The 18,499-nt window shown below is 48.5% G+C and overlaps 1 protein-coding gene across 1 annotated transcript in view; it reads right to left on the reverse strand.

Annotated features, from left to right (window-relative positions):
- Positions 1-606: 606 nt before the first annotated feature.
- The window catches only part of Slc10a7 (solute carrier family 10 member 7), a 227,328-nt gene continuing 209,435 nt past the window's right edge, over positions 607-18,499 (reverse strand). The window contains exons 11-12 of the mRNA XM_032887391.1: positions 3,604-3,749; positions 607-849 (exon numbers count right to left, since the gene is read on the reverse strand). Of these exons, the coding sequence (XP_032743282.1) occupies positions 820-849; positions 3,604-3,749 (176 nt within the window). The 3' untranslated portion in view covers positions 607-819. The remainder of the gene's footprint in view (positions 850-3,603; positions 3,750-18,499) is intronic.

Below are 18,499 nucleotides of genomic sequence, written 5' to 3' on the forward strand. Positions count from 1 at the left end.
CTGGGCTGTTGGGAGTGTGCAAGTGAAGCGGGAAACTATGGAATTAGGGGAGAGAGAGGAGAAGCACACGGAGGCATGACTGCAAACATCCCAACCCTCAACACCCACATCAGGACTTTCTTTGAAGCAGCTTATAATACATTTAAGCTGCACTCCCCACTCCCCACTCTCGTGCGCTGCGGGTGCTGCACTCCCCACTCCCCACTCTCGTGCTGGTGCTGCACTCCCCTACTCCCCACTCTCGTGCGGGTACTGAAGGGAGTCAGGAGTGTGGGGACTAACGGTGCTGTCCAGAGGTCAGCGTCAGGGAACGAGACCTCATGCTTCTCAGCATCTCGGAGACCCACGTCCCCTGCTGAGCTGATAAGGAAGTGGCACATCACAGTCTTAGAAACAAAGAAGCACGCAGTGCATCCAAGTGTGGGAATGCGACTTTAGAGTCTTCTGATGTCACAGAAGGGAGGTATCTGGACGGTGTGACCTCATTTCCAACGTTATAGTGCTAGTACAGTCTTGCACAAAAGGCAGTACTAAGCAAACCTGTTAGCTTTCTGTCCCTTACTAGAACATTTTTGTCTGCCTTAGGGGGAAAAATTAAGTCCAAAATACTGTACTGCCCATGGCAGTGACCAACAGATTTTGTTTTGGAAATAACGCTCTTGTCAGAAACATTTTAAGGCACTTAAACAGGTATATCATATTTTTTCTGTAAAAAAATAAAATAGGCATGAAAGCAACATTCACAAGGACGGGGCCTCAGGATCCCTGTATGTACAACCCTGTACAAATGCACACTTCTCCAGGAAGGGGCCGCCGCAGTCACACTGTTGGCCTCGTCAGCTTCACTCCCTGTAAGACAGGAAAACGGTTCACAGTTGGACAGTGTCTGCAACCAAGGAAAAATGCCAACTCGTACCGCCAGGTAATGTATGCTACTGGAGGAGGAGGCCACTGACAGATACTAGTTTCATCTGGAATGTCCCCATTAGGTCCCCAGAGAAGTACTACACCACCCACTATTGGAAGATATTCAAGTCATTGGGGGTGTGCCCTCAAAGGGGAAGATGGGACCTTGGTCCCCCACCCCTGTTCGCAGCCGGGAAAGGAAGGGGTTTATTGTATATATTCCAACCTTTTCACAGGCCCCACAGCATCAGAGCCACAGGTCAAGGACTGAACCTTCCAAAACAAGAAGCTAAAATAATCCTTCCTTCTTTCTAAGTCCTGGGTGTTTATTATAGCAACAGAAGGCTGACAGACTCACTCACTCGGGAATACATGACTAATACCCTAGGGACAGACCTACCTGTGAGCTCACTGGCCAGCTCAGGTGTCATCGCCCTCGGCCTATACGCTTCTGCCCTGCACTGGACGGATCTGTTGGGGCCTGTTAGTGTTATTTGCAAAGCAAAGGTGGCCATGATACCCCCAGGGCAGAGGTTTTTTTTTTTTTTATTTTACTGGGTAGATAGTCCAGGATTTTTGGTTTATTCTGTTAGTCCAGTTAAGTCTCAAAAGTTTGAGGCATTTAGAAGACAAATCCATTCCAACTAATCTTTTGTTTGCTGTGACTGAAGATTAGTGCCAAGAATATTTGGATTTTCAAATAATTTCTTCTTGCTGTGTCTTCTTTTGGAGTACTGGGTACTGAATCCAGGGCCTCATGCATGTTAGGTAAAAGCTCACCTACGCTCATGTAAGTTAGGTAAGCCACACCCCAGCCTGTTTAAAAGTTTATTTTGTCACAGGTCTCACCAAGATGCCCAGGCCAGTCTTAGACTTTTTTTGTAGCTCGGAATGGCCTTCAATTTGCTTTCCCTTCTTCAGTCCCCTGAGCAGTAGCTAGGATTACGTAAGGCCCAGATAATTTTCTTCCTTTTTGTGGTCAATATTCATATGTATATACTCTGAGGGGTCAGCACACACATATATATACTGATAAATGGAAGAGAAAAATCTCCAAAGACAGTGGACGGTGAAGAAAGAAACTGAAGCAGCCTCCTGCCGAGTAAGAGGCTCTGCGGCCGAGCCAGCACCCGACATTGCTGTCATCAGGACTGAACCAGTGATGACATCAGATAGGCTAAGCATCTCAGGTAGGACCCAGAGGCTTACAGCGAGTCTCCTAAGACCGATATTCAACCTCTGTCTTTGTGTTATAGATACATGGCCAAATAGAGAAGGCTTTCTAGCCCTAATCGAGTTACCCACAGGACTTGGCAAATTGTTCAACTCTCTCGTCCTGTTTCCCAGCCTTGCACACATCTTAATGGGTGTGCACCCTGTGGTCATTCAGGGCACTAGGGACACAGCACAGGGTGCTTTTCCACTGGCTGTCCCTTCTCATATATCTCCAATTAGCAGCCACCACCTTGGGGACACACAGAAGTTACTCCTGGCTGGCCAGGCCATTGAGGAGAGCATCCCATCAGGACACCATGCCCTGTGCTCCATCTAAATTTCTTTGAACTCTTGATTTAAGTATTTTGAGACTAAATCTAAAGGACCTACCTACTATGTCATAATAGTCTGTGCTAAGTATGGTGAAATTAATACTGTGTGGGCTCTTTGGATAGTTAACTTTCGTATTTTAATCCCCAAACACAGTTTTTACCATATCTGGAAATTAAAAGTGGAAATGGCATTCTGCTTAAGTCCAGTTTCAGCCAGTTTCAGAAAAGCATGGACGAAAGGCTGAGGGCCATAGGGAAAGTGCACAGAAGTGGTAGTTCATGTGTTAAATATTCTTTAAATTTTTTTTTTCTATTTTTTTTCAGAGCTGGGGACCGAACCCAGGGCCTTGCGCTTGCTAGGCAAGCACTCTACCACTGAGCTAAATCCCCAACCCCGTGTTAAATATTCTATCAATATTCTCTTCATACAAGTGTGTTAAGGACTGTTTAGAAAATTGCAGAACAAGTACTGCTGTCTTTTCTAAGAAGACATTCAACACTCATTCTTCCTGATCAAATGTATGCTATAATTATATATTATATTGTGCATGAGTGTGAGCATACACGCGCGCATGCACGCGCGCACACACACACACACACACACACACACACACACACACATGTATGCAGGTGTCTTCTTCAATTGCTATTTTTGTGTTTTTTCAAGACAGTTTCTCTGTGTAGCCCTGGCTATCCTAGAACTTACTCTGTAGACCAGGCTGGCCTTGAACTCACAGAGATCACCTGCCTCTGCCTCCTGGGTGCTAGGATTAAAGGCATGGGCTGCCATGGACTGGCTACTTGGTTCTTTATGTTTTGAGACAAGGTCTCTCCTTTGTCTGAGGGTAGACTGGCTTGCCAGTGGGCTCCCTTGGGTCTTTCTAGTCCCCGTGGAACTGGAGCTAGAGTGCTCTGCCGTGTCCAGCCCTTTCTGTAGATGCTTCGGTTCTGACTCAGGCTGCCATTCTTGAGCAGCAAGTACTTTACCCACTCAGTCACCTCCCCCATGTCCCCATTATTTATTTTATTAATAAAACATGTATACTAGAATAATGACCCATCAGGAGAAAATAAGCATATGAATCATTTAAATCTAGGAAGAGCATTTCAGTTGGATCTGGATCCAAGTCAGATCTTTCTAGGGTCTCACCTTCTGCCTCGACACCATCCAAGACTTTATAGTTGGCACCAACACACTTCCCAGGAGGATCTGAGCCGGGTGGTAGATAAGCAAGGGCAGGGATATCAGCGAGAGATGCTCGTGGCCGGCGAACACTATCTTCAGCATCGGGATCCCTGTTCAACAAAGCAGACAGCAAACAGGCAAAGTCGGGGTGGCATCGGGCTGACTGTCAGAACTCAGGAGCGGTCCTCACCAGTGGCATTGCCCATGTGTACCCCCAGACCTGAAACGGGAAGCTGCCCAGTAAGGCCAGCAGAGCCATCTTCCTTCAGGACATAAGGCGCTGAGTTCTAACTGGAGAACATGAAGGGGTGGGGTGCTCTGTGCTCCGGGGCAAAGGCGTCCCTCACTCAAAAGGGGCAGCTCCTTCTTCAGAGGAGGAAGACTATGAAACGGTCGCTCTAAGGAGACTGGAAAGGACTGAGGAGAGGTTAATCATGGCTCTCCTCTCGCTCAATGGTGTGAGTACGTGGTCGTTAGGGATCGCCAAAGAAACGGGAAGATGAAGGTGCCTACGCATGGTACAAACAGTGCTGTGGGAAGGGCAAATGTCCTGAAACTGAACCCTGGACCCACCACTGCTAAGCGTGTGCTCTACCCACAGCCCTGGGCATTACTCTCACGGTCAAGGGTTCCAACGTGCCTTCCAGTCACGAGACGACTTTGTGTGTATCAGGTAAGCTGCAAAACTAGTGTCCAGCGACAGGCTCAGTGGAACCCAAAGGGAAGAGTACCCAGTGGAGTCCACCACCGTATTCTGAAAGAGTGGGGCGTGGCCATTGCTAGGCAACACCCTCAGCGCACACTTGTGGCTTCTTTAGCCAGGTGCCCTCAGCTGGGTGCTACTGCTCCCTGTTTAATTACTGTCCTGCTCCTCAGGGCTGCTGCATGCCCGTGTCAGCTCTCAACCAAGCCGTTTAAGCTTGGCTTTCTTCTCGTTTTCCTGCAATGGTTTCTGAAAAGGGCCCACGCTCTTAAACATGCCTGATGGTAGTACATAAGTAACTTCTATCACAACCCAACAGCGAAGGCTTGGTTTGTGAATGGTGTTTAACCTTGTAGTACATTTCAGACTTTTATGCAACACTGAATTTCATGGCTGCCCTCTTTTTCATAGTCACACAAAGCTCTGCAAACTGAAATCCCTCAAGCCTCCCAGCAGGCACCACTCTTGGGGCTGCCCTCGTGCATGTTCAGACATCTTCTGTCTTCTAGTTTCACGTTCACTAGGAAACTCAGAGCAAATAACAACAACAAGATAAAGAATAAAATAAAATAAAATAGGTCTTTTAAAGAAAAGCCTAAAACTTTATGTACTGGAAAGTTCGCACCGCCTCGGAAGGCCTAAGGAGGAAGCGCTAAGATGTGAGCTGCAGCCCCCTTTCTGGACAAGCTCTCTCTCCCCCGAGGTCCACGCGATGCTACTCAGAACCTGAGGTTTCCTGAGCTCTGCCGCCTTTGAGGACTTCCCAGGAGAGAGGAGGGGAGGGGACCCAGGAAGGAGGGTTACAGAGGTGGAGTGTGAGGAGCCCTGAGGCAACAAGAGTACGGAGAAGTACGGAGATCTCTTGTCCTTAGAAGTGATTGGAACAGGCTTTCTGACTAAAGTGTAAGGACACCATCGCTCAGCTAAGTCATCCAGGTCACCGTTCTGTCGCTGTGAACCCAAGCTCTGTGCTTTTCTCCAGCAAGCTTGAGTGGGTTCAGAGGAGAAGCCAGGTGCCAGGTGCCGCTGCTGTTTCCAAGTAACAGAATGAACTGCAAATGACACCAGCTAACTAAACATGACACCTGAGGGCCCCTCACCTCGGTGAGGCAGGCAGACAAAGTAGAGATGAAGGCACGAAGCAGCTTCACTTCAAGGTCACCGCCCCCGTTGTGTCACTCAGGTGGGTGTGCCCGGCGACCCAGGGGCAGCTGTTTCTGTACAGCCTGGCCTCTGCACTGCAGACTCGTGGGCTGCAGCTCCTCCAGGGCAGCAGACCATGAGCTCCCTTGATCTCCACACCATGATGGTGCTGGGGTTTCACACGGATGAAAAGCAAAGCAACTGTTAGGGCCATGCCAACAGGGCCAGGGTTTGACCTTCTAGAAGCTTCTAGTGTGCTGGTGGTCTTGCCCTTCTTTGAACTGAAGGTCTGAAGCTCTCTTGTGCTGCCGGTCCCCTCAGTTCAACCCTCTCATCTTCAAACACACCTTCTGTTCACAGGGAGTCAGTGAGCTTCAATCCTCTTGGCTGGCAGTACCCTCAACGCTCTTGCCAGTGTGGCTGTGAAGACGGAAGGACAGGAAGGCTCACTGCTCCCACTGCTCTGCTTCCGCCAGCACCAACATCTTCATGGGCACCGGCATTCAGCAGTTGGCTCCTACCGGTAGCTCGCTGAGCTCCACAGATCTCATGGGGGAGCCTGAGCCCTGCTGCCCACTTCCTCTCCAGGCATCTAGGCTCTGAGAACCCTGATTCCCTTGGTCCCAGCTTTGGCCACTTCCTCCCGTTATGGCTCCTGTGCTTCCTCGTGGCCCTTCTCCTTCCATTTACTGAGCCAATAGATCTATTTTCCTGACAGACCCTGGTGGCCTGTTTCTTACTGTGCCTTGCGTGACAGTCATTTGCCTTGCTTGAATGAGAGGAACTCCAAGATGGTTTGCAGCTGTGCAGGCATTTGTCACATTAAATAGGGCCTTCTCCCCACCGCTTCCCGTGCCTACAATTCCTCCTTGGTAGTTATAAATCACACCTCCTATCACTAACCTCCCCACAACTAACGTTAAAAACCGGGCTGGAAATGATCACATCAGAGGTAAGAGGCCTGGTGTCCAGAGATGGCCCAGGTCCTTTAGTGTGTCCTTTGGCTGTCATAGCCAGCTCAGGGATGGGAGGGGCACTCCAGCAATTAAAGTCGCTCTATTTGTCTGGGTCTCTAAGTCTTTTTCTTACCTTTCTATCATTCAATACCTACTTTCCTTTTCTATTTCTAGAGTTCCTCTCAACCTGTTTATTTCAACATTGCTTTCCTTCAGCACCCCTGCCTCCCCCAAGTCCTGGCTGAGTGAGACCATGGCAGACTCTCGAACTCTCCAAGTACTGTGTGGAAAGAGAAGGTTGGGCAGCACAGAGAGACAGCAAGTCCCCCATCAGCAGGTCCTGTGCTGTGACATTACACTTTTCTGACTGAAAATGTATTGTGTCTGCCCTGGGGTGCCTCTGCTGGGAGTTCAGGGATATCTGGACAATGAGTGGAAGCCACAGATAAGCTACCGGGTCCTTCAGAAGCTACTGTGCCAGCATACTCGATTTCTGCTACCTGGTAATGAATCTGTCATGTTGAACCAGGAAATCACTATAGTCTTTATTCCAGCAGCTTATGAATAGATACATTCTTGTCCGCTTCTCTTACTGGGTAGATAGTTCACTAAAACGTACATTCATTCATTCATTCATTCATTCATTCATTCATTCATTCATTCATTCCACCGGCACTCAAGTGTGTTGGCTAGGTACCAGAAAGCAGGCTGTACCGGAGCCTGGGGCTATGGCTTAGACCTTGTGTCCCCTAAACACCCAGCTGTTAAAGGCTTGGGCTCTTGGGACATATAAGAAATGAAGCCTCAAGAGAGGACTTAGGTCACATGGGCTGTGCCACTGAAGGGTCACTGGTCACCAACCTCCTCCTCTGTCTACTTGTTTCCTGGCCACCATGAGCTGGAGGAGGTGTTCTGCTCCTCCACCATGGGCTCAAACCTCATGTTCTGCCAGAGGCCCAAGGAGACAGGGCTAGTGACCTCAGACTGAAACCTTGGAAACCATGGGTCCAAATAAACCATTCCTATCTCAGTGGCCGAGACATTCAGGCACCCCGTCAGAATGCCAGCCGTTTCCTACTGAGAGCGCTCGCTCTGAGCATTCTTAGTGCGGTCTGACGCAGGAAGTGGGGCTTGGGGGAGACGCAGGGAACCTCTGCTCCCACTGTCCCTGCCTCTAGACCTCATAACTCTTGCTGTTTTATCAGCCCGGCGTCCTAGCCTCTGTGGATGGCTCTGGGCTCCTCTCAGTCCCCTGTGGCCCAGGCTGCCCAGTCTGCTCAGCTCCTCTGTCTACACGCTCATCACTTCTTGGTACTTTGCGCTTTTGCTTCTGTTCTTTTGTTGTCTCCTCTGAGAGTGCAGCCTATAGTCTCCAGACTGACCTATAGAGCCCTTCTCCGCATGACCCATGCCAAACCCGGACTCCTATCATAACCTACATCTTGATGTTTGCTTCACCTCCATCAGGGTCAGCAGCTATTCCATAGTCATCTTTGAGGGTGTAGTAGGTGCTCAGAAAAACAACAGCAACAAAGAAACAAGCACCAAAAAACAAACAAAACAGAAAACCCTCCTGGAATGGATGGGTTTGTGTTTTTCCAAATTCCGTAATAAAGCTACTATACAGATTGTCACCTCATTTTTACATTTGTTAATTAGAAAAAAAACAACCAGCAATAACTTAAAAACCCAAACAAACTTGGTTGAGTTTTCCTTTTAAAATAAAATTTAAATACAAGGTTCTTTTCATCTTGCTATCACTACGGTAATATAAATGAAGCAAATTAATTTTAATGCTCCCAGGTACTGATTCTGTGTCACCATGGTTGACAGGATTCAACCAGACTTTATGAGATGGCATTTGACTTAATGGAAGTTAACACTATGTGTGCATTTACAATTTTTACAGGGACTTTAAGCTGTCATGCTGAAAAATGTTTATAAAACATTAATCAAAAAATGCCTCTTTAATACACTGCATTGTCTGAAAGATGTTAGAAGGTGCATGTTGTAAATGGATTCCTTTTCTGACTAACGTAATTTCCACAGGAAGCATTTCCCCACTGCTCGCTGCGCACACTGTGGGTAGATAAAGAGCACTTTCCCTGCACATTACTACCTGATCCGAGCACTTGGGAAATCACTAATGTGGACTGTGCTACATTTCCATGTCACACATGACACATTTGTCTAAAATTATCCAACAGAGTTTGACACTGCAGCACACTCCACAATGGGGCTTTCAACTGACATCTGCCACGCAGGAGCTTCAAGTGCGCCCTTTCTTCTTCTAAAGAGTAAGTGAGGACTTTCTTTCATCCTATACCCAGGAAGGAGAGGATAAAACAGCGTGGACAAGAACAAGCTCCCCCCTAACTTAAATATGTTTATTTTATGTTCTCTGAATTAGAAAATTCCCTTTGTATTGTACACGACTTCAACAGTGCTGCCTTGTATTAGATGAGCATTTCCTGACTGATCCTTAAGAAATGGGTGCCCCCCAAACTAAACATGGATTTTTCTTTAACCAATATACAAGGCTGTCCTGTGACTCACGATAAAAAGATCTACGTTGTAACACTGTTCAGAGTTTACCTACAGACTTGTAGCTGCACAGTAGTTTTTCCTTCCTTCCTTCCTTCCTTCCTTCCTTCCTTCCTTCCTTCCTTCCTTCCTTCCTTCCTTCCTTCCTTCCTTCCTCTTGAAATGGTTTTGCTGTGAGCATTGCTCTACCTGCCTTGGCTGTAAGAGGAGAGACGGGCCAGCCTCTTCCCTGACCACATCAACATCCTGCCATGTCCTGTGAGTCCCAGGCAGTCCCTGCTGTCACTGTCTTGCCTGGTCCCCACAAGTCAAGCCCGGGGACGGTTCTGGGGTCACGCAGTTCCACAGGCTCTCGCCTCTTTGCTCAGTCTCCGTCCTTCCTATTGCAGCTCAGCTCCTCACCAAGTCCAGTTCAGACCGGTCAGGCCTCCCTGTCTTCTGACTCTTCTTCTCATCAACCCCACAAACCACAGTCAGATTAATCTTCTCAAAACCCATTAATTAAAGCCAATACCCCGATCAGGAGTTACAGTGAGTTTTCAGGGCCCATTCATCAAATCCCGCGCCTACTCAACTTTAGTGAAAGATAATTACGGCTGTCATCATTTGGAAAGCGCCATTGCTTGCTAAGAGCTACGGCTGGAGAGCCTCAGCCAGATCTCACTCGGTCCCTTGGAAGTAGGTGGCCGCTTCCCACTGATGGGGAGGCGGGGGTTAGTAAGTTCCTGCAGTTAAATAATGTGCCCGACCCACGCCTGTGGGTAAGGCAGAAACGGGCCAAGCACAGATTTCTGTGGATGCTACTAAAGTAAACTTCATGGGGCAGTCGCTGCCACCGGCTCAAGCCTGGAACTTCAGGGCCAACCCAGACATTGAGTTTTCGCTTTATGAAGAGAGGCCATGGGCTTGTCAGGACTTAGCTTGCATCTCCTCCACTGTAAAGGTGGCTCTGCTCCTGACTTAGCTCTGAGGGAGGACATACTAGGCAAATCCCAAACTCCAGGATCGACTTAGGCACCATCCCTTTCTGTCTCTAACTCTTCTTCCGAGTTTAAGTATGGGACGGGTACACAGCACAGGATTGACTGTTTCAGAAAACACGTGAATATTCCCTCTATCCAAAAAGACAGTTTTAGATCAAACCTCAGTCACTCCTCTAGGCTTTGAGGCTAACGCACGCCCAACCTGCTCTGAGAGAGGAGTATGTTTATCTGATATGGCAGGGGGAAGACAGAGCGGACCCACAAACATGCAATCTGAGATGGTGGCTAAGTATCTGACTAGGGCTCTGAGGGTCTGAATGCACCGGTCTGAGGGTGGGATACATAAGCGAGAAACACTTAGCCAAGAGACGGCACATAGTCTACTGAGTCACTATGAAGGTCACTCGCTGAATCCATATGCTTGTTCTCCTTCTACGTGCTTTCTCAGTGAACCACTGAGTTTCGGAGGGAGCTGCTGGCAAACCTGGAACTCACCTGCTTCTCTCTTGTCATGGTTTCCCACTTTTCTTAGCTGTTCTCAGAAATACCCACACATTCGGCGTCCCAGTGTTTTGTGCTGGGAATACAAGAACACACTACTCCTGCTCCTTAAAGTCTCTGCCTCTCCTGAGTCTCCTAGGACAGCTCATGCTTGCCCTCCAGATTTAACAGGTAAGTCTCTACCATCATGGGCTTTAGAGGAGCAGTCACTGTTCGAGGAACATGGCTACTCTTTTCAAACAGGGATAAATGATGTCCCCTCACTACCACACAAGCCCACGTACATACACACTCGCGGTTCCCATACTGTCTCAGACAGAAGAGTCCCAGAGAGCATGCTTATGAGCTTGATTTATCTAAGAACAAAGTTTCTAGAGCAGAAAACAATGCCATAGCAAGGCCTCACCACGATCTTGGAATTGGTTAGAACAGGTTTAGGCTGATCCTGAAGCAAGCTAATTTTCAGGAACAATAGCTATTGTTTTACATAGGGGATTCATTCTCTGTTACTTATTATTTGTGCATGTGCAGGTGCATGCATATGTGGGGTTAAACTAGACGTTGTACAGGTCCGTGTGGGTGCTAGAGGCCAATCTTGGGTGTTGATCGTTAGGCATTGTCTACCTTGGCTTTTGACACAGGGTCTTTCCCTATTAGGATGCACTGGCTGGTCCATGAGCCCCAGGAATCTATCTTTTTCCAGCTCTCCAGTGCTGGGGTTACAAGCATTTGCTACCACAGACAACCTTTTAACTATTCTGGGAACTGAACACAGGTCTTATACTCAAGCAACGAGCACTTTACACATGGAGCTATCTCTGTAGACACAACTCATCATTCATTATGCCAGTGGCCTACCCTGCTTGTGCAATATGGCATTAAGAAGCCTGGGGCTGAGCTTCCAGGACTAAGTCACTACCCAAAGACTATGCATGGACTGACCCTGGACTCCAACCGCATAGGTAGCAATGAATAGCCTAGAAAGAGCACCAGTGGAAGGGGAAGCCCTGGGTCCTGCTAAGACTGAACCCCTAGTGAACGTGATTGTTGCGGGGAGGGCGGTAATGGGGGGAGAATGGGGAGGGGAACACGCATATAGAAGGGGAGAGGAAGGGGTTAGGAGGATGTTGGCCTGGAAACTGGGAAAGGGAATAGCAATCGAAATGTAAATAAGAAATACCCAATTTAATAAAGATGGAGGGAAAAAAAAGAAGCATGGGGCTGGAGTCACTCCTGAGTTACAATTTTATTTCTACTGCCTGTTTGATCTTGGTTGGGCAAGCTACTGAACTGTGTGGGTCAAGTCGAACGGTGCCACCAGAGAGAAAAATGGGTAAGGTTGAGCAGATTAGGGAATCCTGGCAGGTCTCATAATTGACTTGGATCCTATCCTGGAGCATCTGACCATGACACCCCATTGAGAGGACCATGACAACTGGCCACATAGCATAAAGTCCAGAGTTCTCCATGCTAATGAGGTATCTAGATGGGCTGGCTGGAGGGTTTAGCCAATGAACTTCGCTTCCACAACATTCCTTCCTGCCAAAGGTATTCAATCTCTGGTCCACCCTGAGTAAATTGTATGCACCCACTTTCCCACATGAATAAAGTTTGGACAAGCAAGGACTGTCTCTCTCATCAAGAACCATAGTGGGGGGAAGCCTCTGTTACCAATCCATGCCACCTGAGTCTCCTGCAGAGGGCTCCTCCTCACTCTGGACACTCACCCCTGAGCTAAGCTGGAATCCCCCTGGCCCTGGCTCTCAACAGCCTACGGCCACCATTCTCAACTCCTCAAGGTTCCCAGCAGCACTGAGGTGCTCTGGAGTTTGGGAAGCACAGCTCAGCCCCAGTCTGCACCAGGCTGGGACAACTATCTTAGGCTGCGCTTTGCCTCCCCTGAGCAGGTATCAGGGTGCTGTGAACCAACACCCCAGTGGCAGAGAGCCCCTGTGTTTGTCTCCTTGAGCGGCTCCCAGCACCCCAGTGGCAAGACAGACTGCAGACCCTGTAGACCGACAAGCCATTCCACATCAGTAAGATGAACCTAATCTCTTCCTTGCATCTAACTATAAGGAGGTAGTAAGATAATATACAACGATTCACATTTATCTGTTATGTCCCAGACACTGTTCAGATGCAGTGACAGATGGACAGATGCCCTCAGGGAGCCAGAGGTCCTCCCCATTTAGCGGGTTGCAATGCACAGGGTACCAGGCCAAACAGGCAATCAGCAAGTTCCACATGTCATGTCAATGCAATGGCAGCATACACAGATGACTGGGAAAAAGTGGATCCCTAAAGTGAAGAGAGTTCGGTTGTTCTAATTTGTCTCCCTTTTAGAGGCTATAAAAGAACGCTACGCATGTCAGGGTGGGTGGGCACTGCTTGACTTGGCTGTCCGTCAGAGGCATCGGAGGGAGGGTAAGTGGTTTTTTCTAGGTGGTGTATAATCTGCATGGATCTCAGAATTCCATTCTGGCACCATTCTGAGCTTTTCCCAAACTATTCTGGAAAGTTCCAAGGTTGACCAGTCAAACTTTTTCAGAGGTTCTTAGGAAAGGGAACAGGATGACACAGACTGTATGAACTCTTTAATGGCTTCCTTATCTAAATGGTGGGCTTTCTGCTCCGATGCCCTAAGCATTCTAACAGGCAGGCTGGGTATATCCTTGCCTTGGGTTTGTGTTTTATCAGCTTGCTTTCTCTGTCTGCCATTTCACCTATGAGTGAAAACTTCTGTCCTGTTATCACTGGTGTGGGCCACCACAGTATCTGAGTGTCAGAACTTAATGGAGACCAGAGGAAAGCGTTTTTATCCTTCTATACAATAAGGCACCCCAGATGAAGTCCAGTGAGACAGAACTCTTACAGCTTCCCTCAGCATCACTGGACTCTGAGTAAGGCTCTCAAACCCCCGTCTCTAAAGAGAGAGATTATCTTGCATCAGTCTAATCGATACTCAGAAAGAGAACAGTACCTTCCATCCCGACGCATGAGTTACACCCGTAGTTCCCTGTTGGTGGACCTCACAGAAAAGGGGACAAAGGAGATGTCAGCCGAGCAGACCACGCCCGATGGGCCCAGACAGTCTGCAATCCTTGAGGCCCACAGAGCACTCCTGCTCCATCTCTGCCTGTGCAGTAGGAGATGTAAGCCACTCCTCTGTGTCTCCCCTCAGTGCAGGCTGGAGCCACTGCGTTCTTCCACCCAAACTCTGAGGAGAAATCTCCTATAAGTTGGTCCTTCCTTCATACTTCAAAAGTAAAATTAAAAACAGGTTCCTTTGCCGTAAATGAATAGAATGGAAGAAAATGAACGAGCGGTGAGTTATGAATGAACTCGAAGGGCACAATGGAGAAGTGGTTTTTCTAGCAATGAAGACCTTGAGAGTGAAGAGGAAACGGGCTTCACACACAGCGTGTAGCCCTTGTCTGCTGGCCGGGCAGCACAGTGAGTACAGTGTTTGTTTGAGGCCCTGTTCTGAGAGCACACATCTGTCAGCTCATCCAGACTGAGTGAACTACTACCATCCTCACAGTCCAGACGGAAGTGAGGCAGTGCAGAGGAAAACACTGGCCCAGGCCACAGGCAGACGTAGGGTACAGGCGGGATTCGAACACAGGTGCGCTGGCTCCACAGCCTGTGCTCTCTGTCAGTTTAACGGGCAACTTGCTCGGGGCCTTAGGTGCCCGAAACAGGGATCTGTGACAATTTACACACACAGAAAATGGAGGTGAAAGCCCAAGGAAGAGAATGTTTACACAGAACAGCCTGACAGGAAGGGGCTCCTCTGTGAACAACAGCACTTAAGGCTGGTGGCTTTTACTTTGATCCAAAGTTGTTTGATGACCATTTTCAGTTCATTAGGAAAATTAAAGATAGCCTTTCTGCCTTGTGCCTGGATGCACTCCTACTGCTCTGTGAGGCGTTCTATGGAAATAAAGAAGCAAGAAAAGCCCAAATGAGCAGCTGGTGTTAGAGACAGGTACGCTGTGACTGGAAACCATGTTAATGGATGGCCTGGGCCGGCTCAGCAGATGCTGGCGAGGAAACATTTAATTCTGGGGACGGAAGGTCTTAGCAGCAGCAGATGAGGGAGCCCTCACTTGACAGAGCTGCAGAAACAGTTGCCTAGGAATTCAGGACTGAACTGGATTGCTGAGCCACAGAGCCGGTCTTCAAACACTGGCTGTAACTTCCATGAGGGGCAACCATGTTTGCAGAGACTGCTTGTTAAAAGTAGGAGGTCACTTCCTTCCTTTTCTACGCTGAGGAGAAAATTTTTGCTAATGGTCATGCTCATACGATGTGACAACAGTACACAGAGCAAGGACTTTGTATGGTAAAAATAACAAAAGGTCATGAGATCACACTTAACATGGTCACCACACAGGAACGGCTCCGTCTGATCAGTGTGGGGCCCTGCTTCACTCAGCAGAACTTTAGAAATAAATTTTATTCTCATCTCCTCTGTGTGAGTGCTTTGCCTGAGTGCTTTGCCTGAGTACTATATGCATGCAGTGCTTGAGGGACGCTTGAATGCATGCAGAAGAGGGAGGTGGAGCTCCAGTGACTAGAGTTGCAGATGCTGGTGAGCTACGCAGGTGCTGGGAATTGAACCTGTGTTCTCTGCAAGAGCAGCCAGTGCTGTTAATCGCTGAGCCGTGTGTCCAGGCCCCCAGACAACGTTGAAGATATGCTTTACTTCTATTAACAACAACAACAACAACAACAACAACAACAACAACAACAGCAGCAGCAAAACACTCGCTCTTGTCACACGTGACACAAAACAGAAGCTGATGCTGTGATGTGAACAATCACTGATTGTGTCACCTCTAACATGTAAGTGTAGTGTTCTCTAAACCACTGACAGTGGGAACTTCAGGAAGGCATTCGATACTAGTTACATGGTAGACATGTGTAAGTCGTGACCCTCATTAACCAGCCTAAGCACACACTTGGCTTTTGCCATGGCTTTCAGTCATCTTCTAGCAGAGATTTTCTTCTTCATGGCACTGTTCATGATAGACAAAAATGTCAGCGGCAACAGTGCCTGACACACCCGAACAAGACGGTCTTGATGGGGAGAGTTAACTTCAGTTACTTGTCTTCAGATCCACCTCTCTGAAAAAGGCTGACTCTGTGGGGCCAGGGGAATGAATCAGTGGGTAGCTTGGCCCCCACAGGCCCATCTACTTGAATACTTGGTCATTATAGAGGGGCACCATTTGAAAAGGATTAGGGGCTGTGATCTTGTTGGAGTAGGCGGGCCTTGTTGGAGGAAGTGTGTCACGGGGGTGGGGGGCGCGAGCTTTGGGGTTTCAAAGGCCTATGCCAGGCCCAGTTGTCTTTCTGCTACTTCCTGTGGATCAGGATGCAAAGCTCTCAGTTTCTTCTTCAGCACCTTGTCTGCTTGCAGGCCGCCATGCTCCCTACCATGATGATAATGGACTAAACTTCTGAAACTGTAAGCCAGCCCCGCCTGATACTTTTCTTTGTAAGAGTTGCCTTCGTCATTGTGTCTTCACATCAACAGACAATGACTAAGACACTGCTCTTAGAGGACTGGAGTTCAGTGTCCAGTACCCACATCAGGTGGCTCGCAAGACTGCAACTCTAGCTCCAGGGGATCCAATAGCCTCTTCCTCGGCTTCCACAGGCAGCCCTCACACCTACGACACACATGTACCCAATACACAAACATACACAAATAAAAAATATTAAAGAAAGAAAAGGCATGTACACAACTAAAAATAAAGAAAAAAACTAGAATTGGATTCCTGTGTTTGAGGGGTGAGCTATTTGGCCCCTCACAGCTTTCTACTCGGACAATGAGGTCGTGAGTACTGTGCAAGGTTGTAATGAATATTAGCCGAGATAATGAGCCAAGTTAACCCAGTACAGCGCCCTGCAAGGAATGGATACCAAATGATTGCCAGGCCCATCCTCCAGTGTCTCAAGGCATCTCCACATCTTCTTTCTGACAATGTTTAACTCCGCTCTGAGAGTACAGGCTTGCACACTTGCATGCATGTGTGTCTGGTTAGTGCATTTCACAGCTGTTCTCTTGCACACTTGCATGCATGTGTCTGGTCAAGTACACATCTGTTTTCTTACCAACACAACTACACCTCTCTACTCTCTGGGTACTGTTAATCCTCAGAGCTCTCTCCCCTCTTGCTGTCCACTGTGAGTCGTCATCCTGCTCAGCAGCCTGAGACAGCATCTTCAGGGTTAAAGCTCTGACCAGAGGTCCAAACTCCACCAGATGTGGAAAGAAACACGGGCTTCTCATGCCTGAAGTCAAATCCCTTTTCTCTGTTATCAACTCCCCTTTCTCCCATAAAACCCACTCTTCTGCATCCCTCCCTAATGGAATAAACCCCTGTGGCTCCTCAGGCTGCTGGTCCCTGCTCGCTCCTGCAAACGCATCACCTTGCCCAGTGTGACGGTATTTTTGGTTGCCAATTTGACTACATCTGGCATGAACTGCAAACCAGAAATGGAAGGCACACCTGTGAGAGTGTTTTTGTTTGGTTGGTTTGAAGTGTGTAAATGCACTTCTAGTCTGGACTTCTGAGAGGAAGACACACACCTTTGATCGGGCCACACCTTCTGCTAGAGCCTATTTAAAGACACGGAAGGAGCTTTTGCTCTTTGCCTGCTTGCTAGCAAGTTCACTCCTTCACTGGCATTAGAACCCACTTCTTTGAGATTGTGGTTCACACTGAAGAGCAGCTGAGACATCCAGACTCATGGACTGAACAACTTCTGGATTCCTGGGCTTTCTGTTCATAGATAGCCATTGTTGCTGGACTCCAGCCTGCAAGTCATTCTCCTGAAGCCCCATTATATTCCCTCTGTAAGTTCTGTTTCTCTAGAGAAGCTGGACCAATCACCTAGCAGTTCTCATGAGTCTCCACTGTTGCTGATCTCTGTCTTACTGGTCTTCCCAGGACTCCATGGTGTATCCTGGCCAACAGTGTCCAAAGAAACCATTCAAACTGGAAGATTCATCTTCCTTACCAGTCTATCCAGAGCCCTCCAGTGGCTGCCCTCTCATCTGGATAAAAAGACAAGTCCTCACGAGAGCAGTGAGGCCGAGTCTGGCTGTGACTGGAGGGTCTTGGTATAGCAGTTTTAACCTCATTGCTTTCCTTCTTTCCCACCCCAATTATGTTCACCTAAGAATGTCCTGTGCTTCCCTCCCACACGGCCCTGCCCCATGCCTGGATCCCTAGCCATCCATCAATGTGGCTGGGAATCCACCGGATTCCTCCTTCCCTCGGGTGCTTGGGTCATTGTGTCCTTGGAGTCAGAAACCTTCACCGATGTCCTCCTGTGCTCTGCTGTACTGATGCTATCAAAGGGGCTGTCGGGAAGTCCTCACTGGAATGGAAGCTGGAGAAGGGCAAGCATTTTATGTTTGTTCACTGCTGAACCCTGGGGCGAGAGAGGGCTCTACAATAGAGGGCATGTGTGTGTGTGTGTTGTGTGTGTGTGTGTGTGTGTGTGTGTGTGTGTGTGTGTGTGTGTGTGTGTGGCTGTGTGTGTGTGTGCCTGTGTGAGATCGCACTCTCAGCTCCCTGGTCTGTCCACCACTGCCATGGCCTCCTTATCATTACAGCCTTTCCCCTTGGTTCTTGAGTTGCTTCCGTCATGGTGTTTATCAAATAAGCAGAAAAACTGGTGTGGCCGCCACCTCCCTAGCACCCAGTTACAAGTGAGGTGGCCCATCTGGCCTTTTTGTTCTGGATATCGGACCTCGGTCTTCATGCTTCAGCACCAAGCTGCTGACTGAGCCATGTCCTCAGCTGCCAGAGTGACTTGTCTTAGTGACTTCTCTTTGGCTAGCATCCCACAAAGCACGCCAGCAGGCAGGGCCCACACAGTCTGTGCCTCAGTGGCTTCATGTGGCCCAGCCATCTTTTCAGTTGTGTCTCGTTTTCTATCCCCTTCTAGCCTGTTTCGTCGAAGGCCTACTATGTGCCCTGCCGCTTAAGCACTGGGCATCTGACGTCCAT

This window comes from Rattus rattus, chromosome 17, assembly GCF_011064425.1.
Source record: "Rattus rattus isolate New Zealand chromosome 17, Rrattus_CSIRO_v1, whole genome shotgun sequence".
Lineage (NCBI taxonomy): Eukaryota > Metazoa > Chordata > Mammalia > Rodentia > Muridae > Rattus > Rattus rattus.